This window comes from Choristoneura fumiferana, chromosome 20 (assembly GCF_025370935.1).
Source record: "Choristoneura fumiferana chromosome 20, NRCan_CFum_1, whole genome shotgun sequence".
NCBI lineage: Eukaryota > Metazoa > Arthropoda > Insecta > Lepidoptera > Tortricidae > Choristoneura > Choristoneura fumiferana.
Window position 1 is genome coordinate 6,341,320 of NC_133491.1, and position 21,718 is coordinate 6,363,037.

General features: G+C 38.7%; 1 protein-coding gene across 3 annotated transcripts; it reads left to right on the plus strand.

The window, feature by feature from the left end:
• The first annotated feature begins 503 nt into the window (after window positions 1–503).
• Med (Smad/Smad4 homolog Medea) lies at window positions 504–16,476 on the plus strand. Of its 3 annotated transcripts, none has more exons than XM_074102990.1 (14): window positions 504–647; window positions 1,404–1,642; window positions 2,324–2,498; window positions 3,476–3,691; window positions 4,046–4,591; window positions 4,925–5,044; window positions 6,375–6,491; window positions 6,957–7,073; window positions 9,422–9,552; window positions 10,640–10,731; window positions 13,835–14,003; window positions 14,806–14,932; window positions 15,887–16,031; window positions 16,310–16,476. In XM_074102990.1, exons 2-14 carry the CDS (start codon window positions 1,406–1,408, stop codon window positions 16,377–16,379), a joined length of 2,262 nt encoding a protein of 753 aa, XP_073959091.1. In that variant the 5' UTR covers window positions 504–647; window positions 1,404–1,405; the 3' UTR covers window positions 16,380–16,476. The 3 variants fall into 3 exon arrangements, with proteins under 3 accessions (XP_073959091.1, XP_073959093.1, XP_073959092.1); XM_074102992.1 differs by having other exon boundaries at window positions 6,972–7,073; XM_074102991.1 differs by having other exon boundaries at window positions 2,324–2,492.
• The last annotated feature ends 5,242 nt before the right edge of the window (window positions 16,477–21,718 follow it).

The following is a 21,718-nucleotide window of genomic DNA, read 5'->3' on the forward strand; positions in this document are numbered from 1 at the left end:
ATCCGAACCGGAGGAGGCTTTGCTTGTCTGTATTTGGTGAGTGCTTATTCCAGTTGTACGTAGTAATTACTATTTCGATGACGCCCATAGAAACTGACATGAGCTTCTATGGGCGTGTACACGAAGAATAATGTCGGTATTTCCATGTTGGTATTATCCGGGCCGGGAAAGAGTGTCACCCGCTGACAGCCACCCACTGACAGCCACCCAAGAAGTATCCCAACACGACAGTGACGTTTCGTTTCATTCTAATCATTCTCAAAAGAAATATGGTATGATATCCAAACACATTTTAAAATTCAAGCTGAACCAAAACAATAATTGAAATTTGCACAATAAATATTGCTTCCAACGTTTAGACAAAGTAAAATTTAAATAAATTTATTAGTTAATACTTTATTAGGTATTTGGAAAGAAAATTTAAAATGAAAAGAAATATTTTCCATGATAGCAAGCACAGAGTACCTTTTTTATATATAGCAAGAATGCATTGCTCTACAATACAATAGTCTATGCGCCGCCATAATGTCGCTTTCTGTTTTGGTATCATCACATAGTAAAGGAAATCAATTTTCATAAGTTATCGATGATCAATCTCAACCAGAATCAAGCCAAAAAATCTAGTGTGATAAATTAGAAGCTCGCAGGTAAATTATTATGACCCCAGTTATTGCATCACAGAGATCAGTGCTCTTCTCTGCATGACTATTTTCTCTATTTTGTATTGTTCTACTACTTCCTCGATGATAATCATGAACTTGAATAGCCAGAGCTTTGTGTTCATAATAATTGTGTAATTATGTCATAACTTGTTAAATTTGACTGGAGATAACATCTAAGTCGTTCGATATTTAATAGATTTTGTATTAGGTTGCACAGTTTTTAATTGTTGTTATTTTTAGATTTCAACATTGCAAGAATAATTTAAATAGTTGATGGTGTTGTTAAATGAGAATTATCTCTTGCGCTATCGAACCATCGGCGATTATTACTAGCGCGGCGATCTAGTCTCCAATGCCATTTTTTGGCAGAAATAACATTGCTGCACCATACAAATTTTGATCAACATGCTATGCTATGACTCATTAATTTGCAACTGCCAAGTTTGTGTAGATTGTATGGAGCTAGTTAGAGCACACACATGGAGACAAATATATCTGGAACCTATTTATAAAAAGTATCCCTTTAAAATGTATGAAAAGGGAGCAGAATCATCAGTTTCAGTTAAAATTATATCAAACAGTATCCTATTAAATTTTAAATATATAATATTAAGTTCTGTCCCGTGAATTAAGTTTCTTCCCAGATAATCACAACCTATGCAGTAACATTGAACAATAATTAAATTGTGAATTTATTACTTTTTAAGCTTGGAAACTTTATTTCACCTATTTTGTTTTCAGCCATGAACACAACAGCTCCCACATCGGCAGATGCCTGCCTCAGCATTGTGCACTCTCTCATGTGCCATAGACAAGGTGGGGAGAGTGAGGGCTTCTCTAAACGTGCCATAGAATCTCTTGTAAAGAAGCTGAAGGAAAAGAGAGATGAGCTGGACTCCCTAATCACAGCAATCACTACTAATGGGGCTCATCCGAGCAAGTGTGTCACAATACAAAGGACTTTGGATGGAAGATTACAGGTCCCATTAATATTTTTAATCTTTGTTTTCTCTAAGGTTCCTCTGGGCAGTGTTGGGTGCATTTAATTACTTATGTAATGGACATTATTATAATTTATTACAATTAGTTAGTAGTGCTTATTACATTAAGGGGCTGTTTCACCATCCATTGATTAGTGTTAACTGACGGTTAAATGGATGCCGTCTCTATTTGTTTTGTTCGAAAAGACGGAGACGGCATCACTTTTAACCGTCAGTTAACACTAATCAACGGATGGTGAAACAGCCCCTAAGTTGTAATTAAACCGATTTCCACTAGAAACTATGTAAATACTTTATTGTACATAAAATACAAAAATAATAAAAAATGAAAACAACAAAACAAAAAGAGTACAAAGGCGAACTTATCTAGCTAACCTAAACATTGAAAAGGAGAACTTAAACATAGGCAAACAGTAATTTACATATGTACAGTGAGAAGAAAGGAATATATAACTAGAATGTTAATGGCAATTGGGCCTCATCAGTATTTTTCGTTTTCCGGAAGATTCATATGATGGAAAAAAAAACAATCTTCTTTTTCGAGTTCTGAACGCCATTAGCAAACTAGTTTAATTGTAACAAGACTACCTATTTGTTTTTGTGACACCCATACAACACTATTTCTTGTAACAAGTTAATTAATAATTTTCTAATTCCCAGGTGGCAGGCCGCAAAGGGTTTCCACACGTGATATACGCTCGGATATGGCGCTGGCCCGATCTCCACAAGAATGAGCTGAAACATGTCAAGTTCTGCCAGTTTGCCTTCGATCTCAAATGCGACTCAGTCTGCGTCAACCCTTACCATTACGAGAGGGTTGTATCACCAGGTATTGGTTAGTATTTGGTAAACCGCTGTCCTGAGTCCTACAATGTCATTTCTGGACAAGACTGAGGAATGATAATAACAAAGTAAATGATCCTCTTGTTGGATTATGATAATCATCATATTATTTTGAACATGATCAAATAATAAATAAATCAATAAATATAATATTTTTAATAATCATCATATTACTATACAAATTGAGAAGATGTGTAACAACATAAACTTAAAAAAATATATAGGTACTTACAATTAGTAATACTTAGGTATGTGTGATTGACTTGAACAATTACATTTTAAAACATTATCAAGCCAAGAGAGGTACCTGGTTTATTAGAAGCTGTTTAAACATGTTAAAGTTTGTCAAGCACTACTTTGATGCCTGTGAATTTGGCCCCAGGTCCTAAAGGTATAATTTGCTTCATATATCAATTTACCATAAAAATGTTTACTCTAAAGTGGACACTGATTTATGTGTTTATTGAATCTCAAAGTTTGTAAATTGTATTTTGTTTCTTTTCTTTTGTACAATAAAGAGTTTACATTCATAATACATACATATGTATATTGATTTTTGGTTATAGTAACTCAGTTGACGATCGTGGATTCAAATCTCAGGCTAGCATCTCTGAGTTTTTCAAAATTCATAGGCAGAATTTTAAATCTATCACAAACTTTATGGTGAAGGGGTTTACCTTCACTTTTTGAGAAAACCTGCACATCTACAAAGCAATTCATTGGTATATATATGGAAAATCTGACTATAGCATTGCAGTCACATTCATGTGATAGATAATTTAGCTCTTTGATTTGAGACTTAGACATGAGAATACAGAAGCGCAAGCAAATGCGAGAAAAGCGTTGCACCAAAGCAATTACTTGATAAATAATTGATAGTCAAAATTACATCAACATACATCTGCATTCCGTATGCTTATGCCTTATTTTCGTAGTCTCAAAGAAACCGATTCTAAATTATAATTACAGATCTGTCAGGCCTGACCCTTCAATCAGGCCCCAGTAGGTTAGTGAAGGATGAATACACAGCAGGCCTCAGCGGTAACGGAATGGACATGGATACTGGGGAACTGGTCACCATACAGCACCATGCGACCAGTCCGCGGCATCATCACGCCGCCTTGCCACATCACCATCAACCGTATCCTCCACCGACTACCAACATTATCATTAACCAAGGCCAAGGTGGGAATGTCTCTATCTTAGTTTAGCCTTTCTTTTTTTATGGAAGCTGTTGTTGCAGCGTAATATAAGTTTTAAGTGTCAGATAGATGTACGAGTAAGCATAATTGTGAATTATAGAGCTTTTTCGGTTGTGTGCTGTCTGAGGAAGTTTGCGAACTTAAGTGACACACAAGCTAACAGCATGCCGCGCCTCAAACGCGCGAACATACTCGTACGTCTATCTGGCCCTGTACACAGCCTGATCAATGTCAATATTGATGTTCTATTTAAGTTACTTAGAGTTTATTGTTTTTTTTTTCATGTTCTTGTTTTGCCAAGTGTGTTTACTTTATTTTGCATTATCTTTTCGTTTAGCGCCAGAGGGCGTTCCGAACATGTTTTCGCCGTCTCACGGGCCTCGGACGCCGATACGGCCGCCCGGGGCGCCGCCGCAGCTAGCCGTCCCCCCGCAAATGGTGCTCTCGCCGGGCTCGCAAATGATCTCAAACCATGGCGGCCAAATGACGCCCGGCCCGCCCCAACTGGGCACCCCGCAAATGGGCCCTGGTACCCCTATGGGGCCCGGCACCCCTCAAATGTGCCCTGGGACCCCACAAATGTGCCCAGGAACGCCTCAAATGGGTCCGAGCACGCCCCAAATGTGTCCGGGTACACCGCAAATGGGACCCGGTACGCCTCAAATGGGAACGAATGCGCCTCAAATGGCCTCACCTAGAATGGCGCCGGCGCCGACGCAGATGTCTCCAGGGACGCCTCAGATGCCGAACATAAGCCAGGGCATGTCGATACCGAGCCCGCAACAGATGCAAATGAGCCAGCAGCGTGCCATAGCTCCCAAGTTAGAGCCCCCGGACACGATAGACGCGAGAGCGATGTGGCTACCGAAAAGAATGAATCATTGTAAGCTTTATTTTAATTTTTATTTGCACCTTTATTTTTTTACACTTCTATTAAAGAGGCTGCCTTTTGGTGACCTTCGCTTTGTTCGCTTTAAGTTGCCACATGTCACACATAATGTTACTGATGGCGAAGAAAAACAACTGATTCTCCAGCTTCCAGCTCCAGCTTGTGGCTCCAATGCAGGCAATCGAATGCACAGTTTGCCTTGAATACACTTAATAGTCATGACCGCGACTTTTAGCCACTATTACTGATAGTCAGCGTTGATATTGTAGCTTCAATGCGCTACATTTGTTTGTTGCTTTTGGGTAAAGTTCACATGTTTTATTCCAGCCGCCTTACCCGTCAGTATGTCGCCGGGTGGCACGACACCACTCATAGATGGATCCAACACCACGTTCTTCTCGGCTGAACAAGCGACAACTGAAACGCAAATCACGCAAACTATTTCAGGTAAGCTATAGGCCGTGGTATGTATCACAACGTTTGTCAGTTGTTTGTTTCTTTAGTTTTGTATGATAAAGAGTTTACATGCATGCACCTTTGAAGTCAAGGAACATGGATATGTGGATGAAAATTATTAGACCAGGCCAATGACAACGCAAAACTAGAATGGCGTAATGCAGTAGAAATCGAGTATATGTACATTATAAATATAAAAAATATATTTTTGATGAAAATGAATTAGTATGACGATTTAGTCAGATCAAAGTAACTTTTAATTATTTTCATATCCTCATATTTGCTACAATAAACTAAATTGTTCTTTTATTTACTTCTATTCCGACCAAGTACCTACCTATTAGATATGAAAGTAGATATTATTATTATCTATTTGTAAATAGTATTTCATTAGTTAAAATAAACAAATTAGTTAAGTAATTAAATTTCCTACCTACTGGTTATTTCGTTCATGCGTTTCATTATAACAAAGGAATTGCTCAATATTTACATTACAAATATATGTCAAGGTATGCACAATCAGGTACAGTCGGGGAAACTGAATCACGTACCAGAGTGGAACCTTGTCATAATCAATTTCCTTTCCCTATGATTTTTGTGACAAATGTACCTGATTCAGTTTCCTTCACTGTACGCTGAATTTTCTAAATGTAGTTTATAATTCTATAAACTGCACTTTTTAGCGCCGTTCACTTGAACGGTAAGTATTAGTGTTTTATATCATCTCTAATTCTTTGTCTGACACACACAAGTCTATCATTTTTATTGATTACTAGGTACTGAAATCGGCGAAACTTAAAAACTGTATGTAAGTTTATTTATAAAGTTGTCGGCTTATATTTTACATCGTAGAGCATTTTTACCTCCTTAGCGTTTAACACACACCATTGAATTGCTTCGCAGGTTTGTGCAGGTTTCCTCACGATGTTTTCCTTCACCGCAAAGCTCGTGCAATTCAATGGTGTGTGTGAAGTTCCCAATCCGCACTGGGCCCGCGTGGGAACTATGGCCCAAGCCCTCTTGTTCTGAGAGGAGGCCTGTGCCCAGCAGTGGGACGTAAAGTACAATTCAATAGAATCTGTCAATTTTCTACATATTTAAGACACCCTATCGTGGGCACACTTGATTATATATGTCCCTGTTGTTGCAATTATCATCTAAAAGGAATCAAAAAAGAATAATAGTCACATCACAAAGCCTTAGGCAGCCCGGTGTTTATGTTAGTAGGCTGGAAGTGTCTACAGGATTGTCAGATTCTATTGAATTGAAGTTTATATAGGCTGGGATGATGATGAGCGTTTAACACCGGTTTTTCCCTTAGCGGGTCCGGTATCAGTGTCCTCTGGCTCCGCGGAGAGCTCGCAGCAGAACGGCTTCGCGGCGGCGGGCAGCCCCGCGCCCCAGGCCAGCCCCCTGCCACGGACGCAGCACCAACAAGGTACTACACGCGAGAGTTACTTGGTAGTTTTTAAATCCTTCATTTGTTTGTTCATTCAGTTGAACACTTGAATTGTGTGTATGTAGTTCGAATCTGCAGAGCCTGTCTGGGAATTTCAGTTCAAAGAGACTAAGTAGTACTTGGCTGGAAGTGGTGATGTTGACAATTGAAACTGAATATAAATAACATATATTGCCTACAAAATTGCACTCAAGTAGGTACACTATGGCTCAAGTATATCTTATAGCAATACCCAGATTTTACACCGTTTTCTAATGGTATTTTCATGAGCACGTGTTCATAAACCTAAAAATAGGGCCCCAATTAGGGTCTTACTGATTCGCTCGTTTAGTCATTTAACTAACAAACGTGCCACAAAATTCAAAGTTGTTAAAAGGATTCCACGACACTAACGCCAACAAGCCTGTCAAGAAACTCTCACTATGTATGTACGTATTTTGATAGAGTATGTCGTGTCAGGCACATGGACGGGCAACAACACTCTGACCTACACGCAGAGCCTCGCGCCGCCGCCCGCCGCGCCCACACCCGTTGATGCGCCCGCGCACCACCACCACTACTGTAAGTCTAATATACTATACTAGCCGATGAGAGTCCGGCACTGTTTGGGCCCTCCCTTCCCGACTGGAACGACTGTCCAATTTTTCCGGATTTCACACCGCCATCTCCTTTAAAGCACCTCATGTAAAATTTTAAAAACTAATCAAGTCTAACTAATCAAGCAAGGACCGCGTATCGTTGGCCCTACCCAAGGCGACTCAATCAAAAAAAAAAAAACTACTTTTGTTAAAGTTGAAGCCTACTAACTTTTGTTAAAACTTGACTTTATCTCTAGTAAACTGGCTAGTCAGTTCGGTAACCAAATCGTCGGACGTCATTACTTCTCCAGAATGGTGCGTGAAGCAGTTGAAGTAAAGAAGCACTATCTAGCTTTTTCTATATTCTGCAGGGAATTCGGTAATGTCTGATCAGCGATTCTTGGCTCAAGTAATGTTAAGCAGAGCTCGTTCTAGCAACCCTAAAAATTAGTCCGATAAATAACAATGTAAATAAAAATAGAATTCCGATACATTTGCTCGAATATGTGATCAAAATTTAAAATGACAGAAAAGGACAAAATAACAGAAATACAATTTGAATCATTCCCTATCTGTGTCCGTAATGATGAAAGTGATAGTGATGAGTCATAATCTTTGATTTTTTTTATCACATTTTGGCTATGGTTCAGAATACTCAGATCATTCTGAATGAATTAGAATCAATGTTTAAAAACATTTATTCAAATTTGCCGCTATTCCATGCTCTCTTTCCGTCTTTCTGATTCGCTAGTCAGGCTCTAGGCAAATTTGGGCGTCGAGATGTAGCTTCCAAAAATCGCGCGGTATTTTTTACTGTTGTCTCGAAGTGACAGTTGCCGGTATAAAAACAAAATCAAGTGTGGGTAGTTTGAAAAACTAGTGCGGTCAAACGAACGTGATGCCTTACACTTCAGTCTACTCGTCTCCACGATTTGCAATGCGGTCAAAACGTCGAGGACGAGGTATTTTTTAGCAATAATCGTCTTGTTTAAGTCCCGGGTGTAACAATAGTTTCTAAATGTATAGAAATAACGCCTTTCGAATAAGTCGCCGTATCTGTTTCATATATTATATGCTGCTTTGTCGAACTCTTAGTGTTTGTTAAACTAATGATGGTAAATTTTTTAACTGTGGTTAGCTACCGAACGTGGTGGACATCAGTGCAGTGAATATTATCGTTAGGCAACTTTTTGAGTGAGAAACGCGTGAGTTATGGTGTCTTTGGATGCAACACTGCGCGAGCTACCGATCAGTGAACACTTCACTCACAATTAGAGTACATAACCTGGCATACTTAGGGTGATGTCACCAGTATGGACTAGAACCAATTTTTTTTCCCGTTCACCCAAATTTTAAGAAACGCGCCCTCGTTTTTTTTATACTAATAGCACTAATGTTCAGATAACTGATGATCATAACTAGTAAAGTTCATGAATGGTGAGTTACTTATAATAAGGCATTGAATCCTTTTTATCGTTTACTGGGTATTACTGTGCTTAACATGTCCATGACCATTGGTGCCGTCACCCTATCATCAGTGACTGAAATTAGAGAAGCCGCTCTGAATCGATTTGTGACGACGTCACGTCACTGATTAGTTGGATACCCTTAGGGTACGCCAATGTACTGCAATTAACATATTTCGGATCATGATGACGATGCGCGATGGTATTTGTTTCAGTCATGGCCAACCAATCCCAACAAGCTAAATTTAATACAAAAAAACAGCAATAGATGGCACTACTATTAACATTTGTAAATTATAAAATGTGAATAAGCCGAATCAAGTAGAAATATTAAGATTAAAATAAAGACTAGCATATTTTATAAACACAAGTTCACATCAACCTTAATTCAATTCCTTAATTTAAAGATAAGAAACACCATAAAAATAATAAATGGAGAATATGAAAGTATAGGCTACATGTGGCTACATTTCAGCTATGAGGCTTTCGTAGTGTTTTGCAATTGTGACGCTAGATGGCGAATAACCGGAATAAGCTTGCTGGGCTTGCCCGCGCTTGCTCACATTCGTCGAAACTATTTGAGAGAAACATGCCATTCTCTTCTACTGACGTAAATAAGACGTGTATCATGCGTATCTCTAGTCGTCTAGGCTCAGTTGGTGAGCTTGTTGGTTGTTGTCAGTGTATCGTATCCTTAGCGTCTCACTAGATGGCAATACGTATCGTGTTATTTGTGTTCTCACTAGTGCCATCTATTGGAAAATCGAAGGAAAGAAAAATAGCCAGTTGAATAGCTAGTATTAGGGTGATACCATTTGCTTGTACTAGGTGGTGTCTCTGTTATATATGTACTCTGTGGTTTTAGTCAACGGCAACCCAAGCGGCCTGCTGTCCGCGCAGCCCGCGCCCGAGTACTGGTGTTCGGTGGCGTACTTCGAACTGGACACGCAGGTCGGGGAGACATTCAAAGTGCCCTCCAGCAGACCCAACGTCACTGTAAGTAACAGTTCCATTCGTTTAACATTTCCGTTTTTTATAACATAAAAAAAGTAAAACTGTTGGAAGGAATTAAAGGGATTTAGCTGGAAAAATATGCATATTGAAGTGGCAATGGGCAGGCCACATTGCTCGAAGAACAGATAACCGTTGGGGAGAAAAGTCCTCGAGTGGCGACCACGAACCGGAAGACGAAGCGTTGGTAGGCCTCCCACCAGGTGAACTGACGACATCGTGAGAGTAGCGGGAAACCGGTGGATGCAAGTGGCGAGTTGTCGTTCATTGTGGCGTTCTAAGGGGGAGGCCTTTGTCCAGCAGTGGACGTCTTCGGGCTGATGATGATGATGATGATGATGAAAGGGATTTAGGGATTTTGGAGTCTCATTGATGCAGGGTGAACGGTGAAGGTTTTTAGGTTAGTATATATAACCAAACGTGTTGCAGATCATGAAATGATTTACGGTATTGATGACGCCTGTTGCGGATGATAATTTTCAATTATGTATTTAATTAATTTTTTTATTGACTAATTTTGCTTGATATAGCCTAAGAACGGTAGTTGTGGAGGTCAGGAGGAGAGGCCTTTGCCCAGCAGTGGGCCACTATACAGGCTACTTTAAAAATGACTTATTTTATTTCCTTTATTTAAACTTATCTGTTTCGTGACGCATTGGTCATTACTGTAATGTCTCGTAAAGGTTTTTATCAAAAAAATAAACAAAATAAATAAAAAAAACTAAATAAGCCGTGGTTGCCTAGTGGTTTGACCTATCCGCCTCTCAAGCAGAGGGTCGTGGGTTCAAACCCCAACTCGCACCTAGTGAGTTTTTCGAAATTCATGTATAGAATTACATTTGAAATTTACCACGAGCTTTGCGGTTAAGGAAAACATCATGAGGAAACCTGCACAAACCTTCGAAGCAATTCAATGGTGCGTGTGAAGTTCCCAAACCGCACTGGGCCTGCGTGGGAACTATGGTCCATGCCCTCTTGTTCTAAGAGGAGGCGTGTGCCCAGCAGTAACCAATATTTTATAGATTCTTGATAATATTGACTCTTAGTACATGTATATTTTTATATTTCCCAGGTTGATGGCTATGTAGATCCTTCTGGAGGCAACAGATTCTGTCTCGGCGCTCTGAGCAACGTTCACAGAACAGAACAAAGCGAACGGGCCAGGTAAATTTAACAATTACATTTAAGCAAACTTTTTGGGGACGGCAGTGCTCCCGCCAAGTTAAGCAAAACAAAGGTGCGCACGGCCGTCTCGCTTCGTTCGAGCGCCAGAAATATCTCTTGTGAAATGGGACACTTTGAACCCTTGGTTATCACTCTACTGTTTCTTTCTACCTATTTAATATATAATATTGTGTAAGGTTGTCTTATTTTTTTAGTTGTAATTTATTTTTATTGTTGTGCCGAATTATGAATTTTCGGAACGGTATCGGCCAGATCTGTGGTCGAAATGGGAGTGCCTCAAGGATCCATTCTTGCCTCATTCCTGTATCTTAATTTATGTAAATGACCTAACTTATATGGTAAGACAAAAGTCGGGCATAGACAAGACACCGACTTCATTGAACCCAATGAAACCCTGTCCGTGATATCCGCATGGTTTGCTGCCAATAATTTGTTACTAAATCCTAAGAAAACCAAATGTATTAAATTCTCGTTGATAAATTAATCTAACTCGAATTCAGTTTCTAATATAAAGTTAAATGGTTAAACTATTGAATTTGTAAAATCAACAGTATTTTTAGGAATAACGCTCGATTCTAAACTACAGTGGGACCTAAACGTTATAGCAATCGCGGGTAGATTTAGCTCTGCTGCTTTTGCAGTTGGGAAAATACAGCAGCTAACAGATGTGGCGACGGCACGGTTGGTGTATTTTGCTTACGAGCATCATTTAATACGGCTTTATTTTATGGGGATCTGCTGCAGACGTTGAGTCAATTTTTATCTTACAAAAGAGAACAATTAGAGCAATTTATAATTTGAAGAGGCGTGAATCTTTAAGATCTGTTTTTTAAGGAAACAGGTATCCTAACCCTGCCGTCGCTTTATGTTTTCGAAATAATTATGTATGTTAGGAAGAACATGTGATTTTTGCACTAACGTCGATAAGCCAAAGGCTACTAGAAACACAGGGAAGCTTAAAGTTTCATCTTACAGACTGGCTAAATCCAAAAAGTCGTTTCTGGGAAATTGCACACGTTTTTATAATAAAACTAGCTTTTACCCGCGGCTTCGCACGCGTAAACTATTCGGTCTGGTAGTTGCAATTGAAATTTAACAAAATTCCCCTGGAAATTTCCAAAATTTATATCGTGGTCTTCATTGAGGTTGTGTTGTGAATAACTGTACAAAATTCAAGACTCTAAACCCAGTGCTAAAATTTCAAAATTTTTCCCTATCCAAATTCAAATTCATATCATTTATTCAGTAAATAGGCCGCAATGGGCACTTTTACACGTCATTTTTTTAAATATCAGCACTTTCGGAAAGATCATCATTGCCAAGAAGAATGCGCCGCAAGAAGCTTGGCAGAAAGTCATTTTTTCAAAATAAAATAAGTACAAATAAAATACTTAAAAACTACAGTAAGTACACATTTAAGAAAAAAAATACAAAATAATAATAACAATAATACACGGATGTATGGGGTCCCTTAGTTACAAAACTATCCCGTGGAAATATCGGGATAAAAAGTAGCGTATGTGTTATTCCAGACGTCCGGCTACCTACATACCAAATTTCATGCCTCTAAGTCCAGCGGTTGTTATTTCAAGATTTTATCCCTATCCCGTGGGAATATCGGAATAAAAAGTAGCCTATGTGTTATTCCAGAGGTCCAGCTACCTACATACCAAATTTCATGGCTCTAAGCCCAGTGGTTGTTATTTCGAGATTTTATCCCTAGTTATCCCGTGGGAATATCGGGTCAAAAAGTCACTTAAGTGTTATTTCAGATGTCCAGTTACCTACATACCAAAATTCATGACTCTAAGCCCAGCGGTTATTATTTCGAGATTTTATCCCTATCCCGTGGGAATATCGGAATAAATAGTAGCCTATGTGTTATTCCAGAGGTCCAGCTACCTACATACCAAATTTCATGGCTCTAAGCCCAGTGGTTGTTATTTCGAGATTTTATCCCTAGTTATCCCGTAGGAATATCGGGTCAAAAAGTCAATTAAGTGTTATTTTAGATGTCCAGTTACCTACATACCAAATTTCATGACTCTAAGCCCAGCGGTTATTTCGAGATTTTATCCCTATCCCGTGGGAATATCGGAATAAATAGTAGCCTATGTGTTATTTCAGTGGTTCAGCTACCTACACACTAAATTTCATTGCTCTAAGCCCAGCGGTTGTTATTTCAAGATTTTATCCCTAGGTATCCCGTGGGAATATCGATTCAAAAAGTTGCCTATGTGTTATTTCAGACATCCAACTACCTACATACCAAATTTCATGACTCTTAACCAGCGGTTTTTATTTCAAGATTTTATCCCTATCCCGTGGGAATATCGGAATATAAAGTAGCCTATGTGTTATTCCAGAGATCTAGCTACCTACATACTAAATTTCATGGCTCAAAGCCCAGCGGTTGTTATTTCAAGATTTTATCCCTAGGTATCCCGTGGGAATATCGGGTCAAAAAGTCACCTATGTTTTATTCCAGACGTCCAACTACCTACATACCAAATTTCATGACTCTAAGCCTAGCGGTTGTTATTTCGAGATTTTATCCCTATCCCGTGGGAATATCGGGATAAAAAGTATCCTATGTTTTAATCCAGGTTATAAACTAACTTTCTTCTTAATTTCATCCAAATCCGTCCAGCCGTTTAAGCGTGAAAAAGTAACAAACATACTCACTCACTCACAAACTTTCACATTTATAATATTAGTAGGATTTCAAAAAATATTCAAATTCAAATCTATTGTCAAGAAGACATTAATATGTAAGGCGTATTATAAAATTAATGAGTATATGATGGACATGGACAGGGATATTTGGAAATATTTCCGATCTGCATTGGCGATCCCTTACTTCAAATGAAGTTGTGTTAAATATTTGTGTTGTATAGATATCATTTAATAATATTGTTAATCTTTAAAAAAAAATATCTCGTTGAGGTTCTTGCCGGATTCTTCTCAACAAAGGTTTTTCCGACATTCATAAGTGCTTTTTATAGCCTAAATTGAATAAAGATATTTTAACTTTGACTTTGTCGTATTGACGATGATGATGACGCTTTTTATTTGTTGTCAGACTGCATATCGGCAAAGGCGTGCAGCTGGACCTCCGCGGCGAGGGCGACGTGTGGCTGCGCTGCCTGTCGGAGCACTCGGTGTTCGTGCAGTCGTACTACCTGGACCGCGAGGCCGGCCGCGCGCCCGGCGACGCCGTGCACAAGATATACCCGTCCGCCTGCATCAAGGTAACACGCCCACTTCACTCATGCAAAGTTCCGCGGCTGTGCCGCAAACTGTTGAGGAGTTCCCTCCTGGGAAGACGATCCTGGCTAGACCATGGATGTCATTACCAGATTATTGTATTGTCACTAGGTATCAGTGGCGTAGCGTCAGATATTTCCGTGGTAAAGCCGAGGCAAAGATCGCTTACATTTTTCATAAATACTGAATGTCCTGTTGTCCTATTTTGTAAATATTGGGCAAGCCGATGGGAATAGGGTTCTATGGACGCTTCGCCACTGCTAGGTATACATAAGTAAGCCAAATTTCAAGTCAATCTGACTGGAAGTGGCTCAAATTTAGCTTCCGAGATTTGACCCATACTAACATACCTACTAACAGGGCAAGTTAAATAAAAGCTTGTAAAAATATAGATCGACTCATAAGAGCTGGTACAAATGCATCGAAAGACACCGTGTCACAAGATTATTATGTATTACATAAAAAAAATAAACATGTACGTACATACTGCAATATGACAATTGGCCACTTTCACTGTTTAGCAGTAACACAATGTTTACTGCAACATAAACGCATATTGCTTGTATCAGCGACAACGCAAACTATATAACCAGCACCATTCTATTAAACGGTCCTTCTGCACATACCATCTACGGTCGTGTTATTTACCACCTTCATACAGCCAATATTTAGTGGAAAAAGAACAATTTAATTTGTAGTCTTTATTTGAAAAATGCTATGGTTTTTAGTTTATGGTTTTTTTCTTTTGCTAAAACGATATTAATGTAATGAACGTTGTTTGATCAGGTGTTCGACCTCCGGCAGTGCCACCGGCAGATGCAGTCGCAGGCGGCGACGGCGCAGGCCGCCGCGGCCGCGCAGGCCGCCGCCGTCGCCGGACACATACAGCCGGCGCATCCCAACATGAACAAGTGTAAGGGTAAAGGCACATCTATCAGCATCGAATTGTATTTTGTAATACAAAAACACAATATTGTATGAAGAAGCGTCCGGATCGATTCAGCTTCAGCGTTAAATGCGTATAAGTGTAGCTATCCATTTAACCTACTGAAGAATGCTTATTCAAGATAAAGCATGAGAACGGCTGCATAAGACGTGAGACTAGATGCTTGCGAATGAGAATGGTTGATTAAGCGTGAGACATAACGCTTGCGACTGATAACGGCTGCGTGAGCCGGGATGCTTGCGAATGAGAAAGGATGGTTTTAATAAGTTCACTAGTGTCTCAAATTTTTCAATCGTCATACGAGAATGACTTTGAAATTGGGAAGGATATTTCTTTAAATCTGCCACAAGTGTTACAAAACTTCCATTGATAACCCTAGTTTTCCCCAGTGGATTAATCCACGTCCCTCGTCTTTTCCGTTTTTTCTTTTTAATTGCTTTTAGAATACACGCTAGGACAATAACGTCTATAGTTGACCTATCCATAACGGTTCTCAACTTCAACTGCGGTGATGGTGTCCTTTAGCAGATAAAAGCCTGCGATAGCATACTTGCACCTGAAAACATGTAACAGCACACTTGCGATGAGTATAGTGTGTCCATAATCATCCAACTAAATGCGATTGGATGCTGATAGATGTGTCTTCACCCTAAGTACCCTTCTGAACTATGAGGGTGAATAGTCGAGCGTTCTGACCGCTCGCGCTCGGTTGGACGTCATCACCATCTCGCGCTTATTAGTGCGACGGAGCGACGAAACTTTGAGCCTGCGCGTCCTGTGCTTTACAATCAGTGCGCGCGATTTTGATGGACAACCTTTGCACAAGAAACGACACAGAGCGGGCGTCAAGACCTCTGGAACGAAGACGGCTCTCCACCTCTTACAAAAAAGTCTTGCTGATTAGTTTGTGTGACATTTCAGGTCTAACAGCGGCGGCGGGCATCGGCGTCGACGACCTCCGCCGGCTCTGCATCGTGCGACTGTCGTTCGTGAAGGGCTGGGGGCCCGATTACCCCCGCACCAGCATCAAAGAGACTCCTTGCTGGGTCGAGGTACATCTCCACAGGTAACTGACAATGCAAAAAAAAAACATACAGCCGAACATAGAACCTAATTTTTTTAAAGTCTGTTAAAAACCCAGGATCTATATTACTTTGTACTGGAGAAGCAGGAATAGAAACGCATTCGCTTATGTTTATCTAAGAAAAAGAAAAGATATTGAAAATAGGACGAGTTTTGCGATCCATTATAACTCACTGTTGATTTTTGCATTTTGTCTCATTCTAAGAAGAGGCCCACCAGTGCCCTATATAGGGTCGAATGATACTGATGATTCTGTTGCAGGGCGCTGCAACTCCTCGACGAGGTACTCCACACAATGCCGATCGACGGTCCCCGGAGCAACATCGAGTAGGAATTGATCGGCTTCTTTTGAGGCCTTCACGCGCAGAACACTCCGAATGTGCAATGTTCCCCGCCCGGCCGTGGACGCTAGTGCTGTGATAACGGTTACGGTGCACCCGCTTTAAAACCAATGCCATATAGCGTTTAAGTTAAGTGAGACATGGTTTTTTTTAGCTTTAAGGTCGGTCTGGTAGTGGAAAATCAGTAAGTTGGGGTGATATCGGCGTACGGGGGGAACAAAAGTCGTTTCTGTGTGTGAATTTGGAAAATGTACTCTTTGCTCCAGTTTATAAGTTTACCCTGGCGAGATTTCGTGTCTAAAATTGATGGGATGTTTCATTTATTAAAATAAATAAAGAAAACTTACGGAAGTAGGACGTGCGTGGTGATGAATTAATTAAAAACATTTTTCAAGACACCAATACCACCCCAACTTACTTTTAAAATATTTTAGAGGTGCAAAATTTATATTCGACATATTTTTGTAACAAATTCTCAGAGCCTGTCTTCCAAGAGTTTTATTTTTTATAAAAATGGCAATCAATTTTTTTTATTTTGGGGAAAGTATTTGCAAGCAAACAAACAAACAAAACATTGCGCATTTGATGGGACGTGCATTGCCCGTGTTTATAAAAAGGTGAACTAATAATTTATGTCTTGTATTTATTTATGTAAAATGTAAGATAAAGCTAACATAGATTAACATTATATGCAGTATTGAGACGGAATAACTAAAGAACACACGAAGCGATCTCAGTAAAATATTTTTCACAAATCCTATATGAGGTAGATATTATTAGTGTAACGATTCGACAGGAACCTGCTGCTCAAGCGGTGATAGATGTCACTGTCGTTAATTTATCGTGAAAATATAAGAATTTACTAACAGCGATACCAAAATAAGGCATTTTCTTTATTTATAAAGTACACTAGAGTAAGTTTTAAATATCTCAAGACATAATTATGGTTCAACTTGAAAGAAGCCAAATGGGAATTAGCTTTTGATTAGGCTAAGATAAGCTAGCGCGTTTTAGTTAGTAGTTATGGTAATACAGTAATTTATGATAGTTATACATTAAAATGTTTATGTATAGTGGCGGGGCGCGGGGTGCGGGCAGGGGTATATTGTAAGCGGACGTGCCTGGTTAGCGGAGTTTCATGCACTCTCATTCTAAAGTATCTTTAAAGATTGGAAGGTATAAGACTCAGGGACACCAGTCAGCCGAAATGACGCCAGATGCGACTAGTGAAAAGTTGGAAACCCATTTAAAAATAATTCAAAATCGATCACGTCGGTTATAAGACTAAATTGACCCAGTTTTTATTTGTTTCATCTCCCTACTTTTGGCAGTCTGGCAGTCTATTATATTTTAAGATAATTCGGTGGAGGCTTTCGATATTTATTTTATTGTAGTATCTAAATTTTAATTGTATTTATTTAGGATGGGAGTGCGTGCAATTCCGTTAAAGATTGTTGAAAATGGATCTGTGATGTAACAAGTAGTGTTATAGGGGCGTCCCGCGCGCGCCGACTTAGTGGCTCGTATACGCTATTTTCGACAAACAAATAGAACTTACAAATGACATATTTTGTGTACGGAAATCGCTGACGATTTAAATAGGATTTAAGTAATGTGTAATGTGTTTTTTAAACTTTTTAAGTATTTTGAGATTTTCATAGTTTTTTAAGTTTTTGCTTTAATTATTTTTACACGGCAGATTTACGATTGTGTTGAATGATTTTATTACTAGTTACTGTTGGTATAGTGTTTTTGGTTTCTTTTTTTTACGTATAATCTTGTAAATATTATTATATAAAGACTGAGTTTTTGTCTACGGCAAAGCTTAGGTTTATTGACTTACAGTTTTATTTTTTAACGCCTACGATTAGATTTAAACAGTGTTCGGTTGATGCTGACTTCGTTAGACGATTCGGTTTTATTACCATTTTAAAATCATCACACGTTTTATATTATTTTGTTATTGCTATTGAGATAATTTAGTTTTGCTTCGGAATTTTACATTTTACAATCAATTGTTACCAATGTCCTGTACATATTCGAACTGCGTACGAAAGTTGTAAATAGTACAATCTATAAATTATTTAGTACCAGAGAAGAGCAGGGCCGGCGAGGTAACTCGCGGCGGTACTTAGGAATTATAATTACTCGTAACAATTTTTCTTAGAAAGCTTTCACAAAAACCTTGTATCGAAAATACCTCTTTATAGTGATCAAAAGGAATCAAAGGGTTTTAGATGATATTAAAAATACGTGGTAAGTTTTTTAATGATGTTGAAGTTTTGAATAATGTTGTCAAATTCTACATGCCACAGTTATAAGAGAACTAACCGAGCTGTTTCACGACTGTCGTACAATTTATTGAGAATCATTGACTGGAGTTATACTGAAGTTGTCCAAAGTTGTGAACTAATATAATTATGTTGTTCAGATTTTTGAACGGAACTTGCCGCTTTTGTAAATACTTCGCGCCGAAGCCTTGTTTAAAACGACGTTGTCGGCAATTCAATAAAATAACATGTCACTGACGATTTTTTATTTTCATTCGCTGTGTTCGTCGTCCCCTTACAGTTTCTCCATATTCCTTACCTTACCCTAGCACTTCTTTTTTGTTGATCTACTCATTCTATTCTAGAAGTCCTGGAAGGAGGCAATACGGAATATACAAGCATTTTTTAAATTTTTTCAAATATCGTCCCCTTACAACCAGAATCGCTTATCTGCATGAAATGTAGTTTCGAGAAAAACGCATTTAAAGGTTTGCATGCTCTAAAAACCTATAAAAGCTAGTTATACTAAAAACGTCTCTGTGTTTCTATTTAGATAATTTATCCCTTAATAGGATAGGGCTATGTTATTTACTCTATACTCGCGCCGAGTAGGTTAAAATAGGGCTTTTCTTCAAAAGGTACTGCAGATAAGCGATTTTGCCTGTAGACACGTTTTTTTTTTATCTTCTAAACTAGCAAGTTTACGCAGATATATTGGATAAACTATCATTTTAAGTCCATAATTGAAGCATTTTTCGCCGAATACAGTGTTAAAATGCTTACATGTTTTATACAATTTAAGTTTTTAGTTAAGTCTCAGCGCAAATAAGAGGTATTGGCTGTAAACAAATCGGAATTTACCTCTTAAGCGCGCTTAAAAGTGCAAAATATTTCTAAGATGTTTTGACTCTAGGCTTTTTTTCTGTTTTTCTATCTTATATGCAATGTAGCATTATTCTGTTTTGTTTTTATCATTCAAAGACATATAACTTGTTTTTTTCGAAAGAGTTCCATCAATCTATTTCAACAAATAGGTACCAAATAGCCCAAAAATATAAATAAATTAAAACTAGCGAGCTAAAGTCTTAAATATAGTAGTATATTTCTAGTATATGTGAGATATATTACGTTATTCCTTTAATATCATATGTGCTGCTTAATACATTTAATTATGGAACTTTTGATTACATGCATACAACAAAAACATATTTTACTCAAACATTTTAATAAAAAGGCACTTAGCGTCTCAAGGCTCAAAGTAACCACTGAAACAGTCATGAAAAAAGAACCGTAATGGTAATAACCATCAGTCTTCTTCTTCATCAAAACGATAACGAGCATGGATATTCAGGTTTTGATGAACTAAATAGAAAAACATAGGTATAACCAGATCCAGCAGACCGTCGAACTGAACCGCGAGTGTCATTTAGATACCTACTATTTACTACTTCGTATCGTAGGTACGTCGTATCATTGAATAGCTTATCACGGCATAAAACATTTACGTTGTCACACATTTTCATTGTTCTTGGCTTAATATTTGTATAGGTAATATTTTTATCAATTACGACATGTCGTCTGACTTTTTGAGTTTTGATACCAGGCCTGTAACTTTGCAAACCAACCGTCGAACAAGACAAGGCAACAGAAAATCGAATCCAAACTCTGTTGAACCTCTTTCAGTAGAGGAATTTAAACTACCTGCATTAAAAAGCTATACACTAATCCACTGCCAATAAGCGCAGCTAAAAAAATAAAGATTTAATGACTTTTTACAAAAAAAATGTTATACCGGAGATTCACCATGGCTGGTTGCACTGGCCTGTGATGAAGACGTTATTGAGCGTGTGCCGGACGTAGTCACAGCTGAGACAAGCAGTGATGAAAAATAACCTTAATGGTAATAATCATCAGTCTTCTTCTTCATCACTGCTTGTCTTAGCTGTGGCTACTCAAACCAGCCATGGATAATTAATATTACCTAAGCCAAGAACAATGAAAATGTGTGACTACGTAAATGTTTTATGCCGTGATAAGCTTTTCATTGATACGACGTACCTACGATACGAAGTAGTAAATAAGTAGGTTATCTAAATGACAATCACGGTTCATTTTGACGGTCTGTTGGATCTGGTTATATGTTTTTCTATAGCCGCGTATCCATTAGAGCAGCCTCAGGCCGAGCACCGCGAGCCGAGCCATATTTTGTCGGTTTTTTGACCGTGCTCAAAGGAGCCTCAGTCTGAGCCGTGCCTTTGGCAGCGTCTCCACTTGCGCGGCCTCGGAGCGAGGCAGCCGCTCGGCCCGAGGCTGCCTCTAGTGGATACGCGGCTTATTTAGTTCATCGAAACCTGAATATCCATGCTCCTTATCGTCACCTGAAAGAAAAACACTGTTAAATTACGGCAAGTGAATCGCTGTTATACATAGATCTGTTCACTCACGAAGGCGCGCCCCTCCACAGCTAATTATTAATGTACACGAGAAAACCTCTTAAGTACTTACACATTGTCTTAGTCTTAGTGTGCGTGACTGACGGTACGCTTGCGACTGAAGCCACGAGGACAAGTTCGAGCTACGCACACATAGACTTGTCGTAAGGATACGTTTAGGTACAATTACAATTATAGAATGTGGAGGGGCAGACTTTCGTTAGTGAACAGATCTATAATTACCTAAATAAGTTTTTAAAAATTACTTATTATGAATCGTGCTTTCAAGCGTGTACGAACCGACTAAGCTAGCCTACACAAAGTGCACACTACTTTACAATACAGCGCGAAACGTCTAAGCGATACTTAAGCGATTTTGGCTGTAGCGCTTCTTATGGTCGAAGCAAACATTGTTACAAGCAATATCGCCTATATTATATTTAGTTTGTTTTCGCTGTTGCAATAATTGAAATATAAAGTAATGCTCAACAGGCGAAACCTACTAACATTATTTTAGCACTTTTAGGCAGTACTCAAATTGCATTTTTATTGAAATCTTAACATTCCAAAATCGCTTGTTTGACATTAAAATATTTTTGCTGTTGTAAAATAATAAAAAATGCTGTT

Bases quoted from the DNA above. Each gene is read 5' to 3' on its own strand.
- Med (XM_074102990.1), top strand. From the start codon at position 1,406: ATGAACACAACAGCTCCCACATCGGCAGATGCCTGCCTCAGCATTGTG. The intron at 4,592-4,924 runs GTAAGCTTTATT...GTTTTATTCCAG, and splicing joins ACCGAAAAGAATGAATCATT to CCGCCTTACCCGTCAGTATG. The intron at 10,732-13,834 runs GTAAATTTAACA...ATTTGTTGTCAG, and splicing joins GAACAAAGCGAACGGGCCAG to ACTGCATATCGGCAAAGGCG.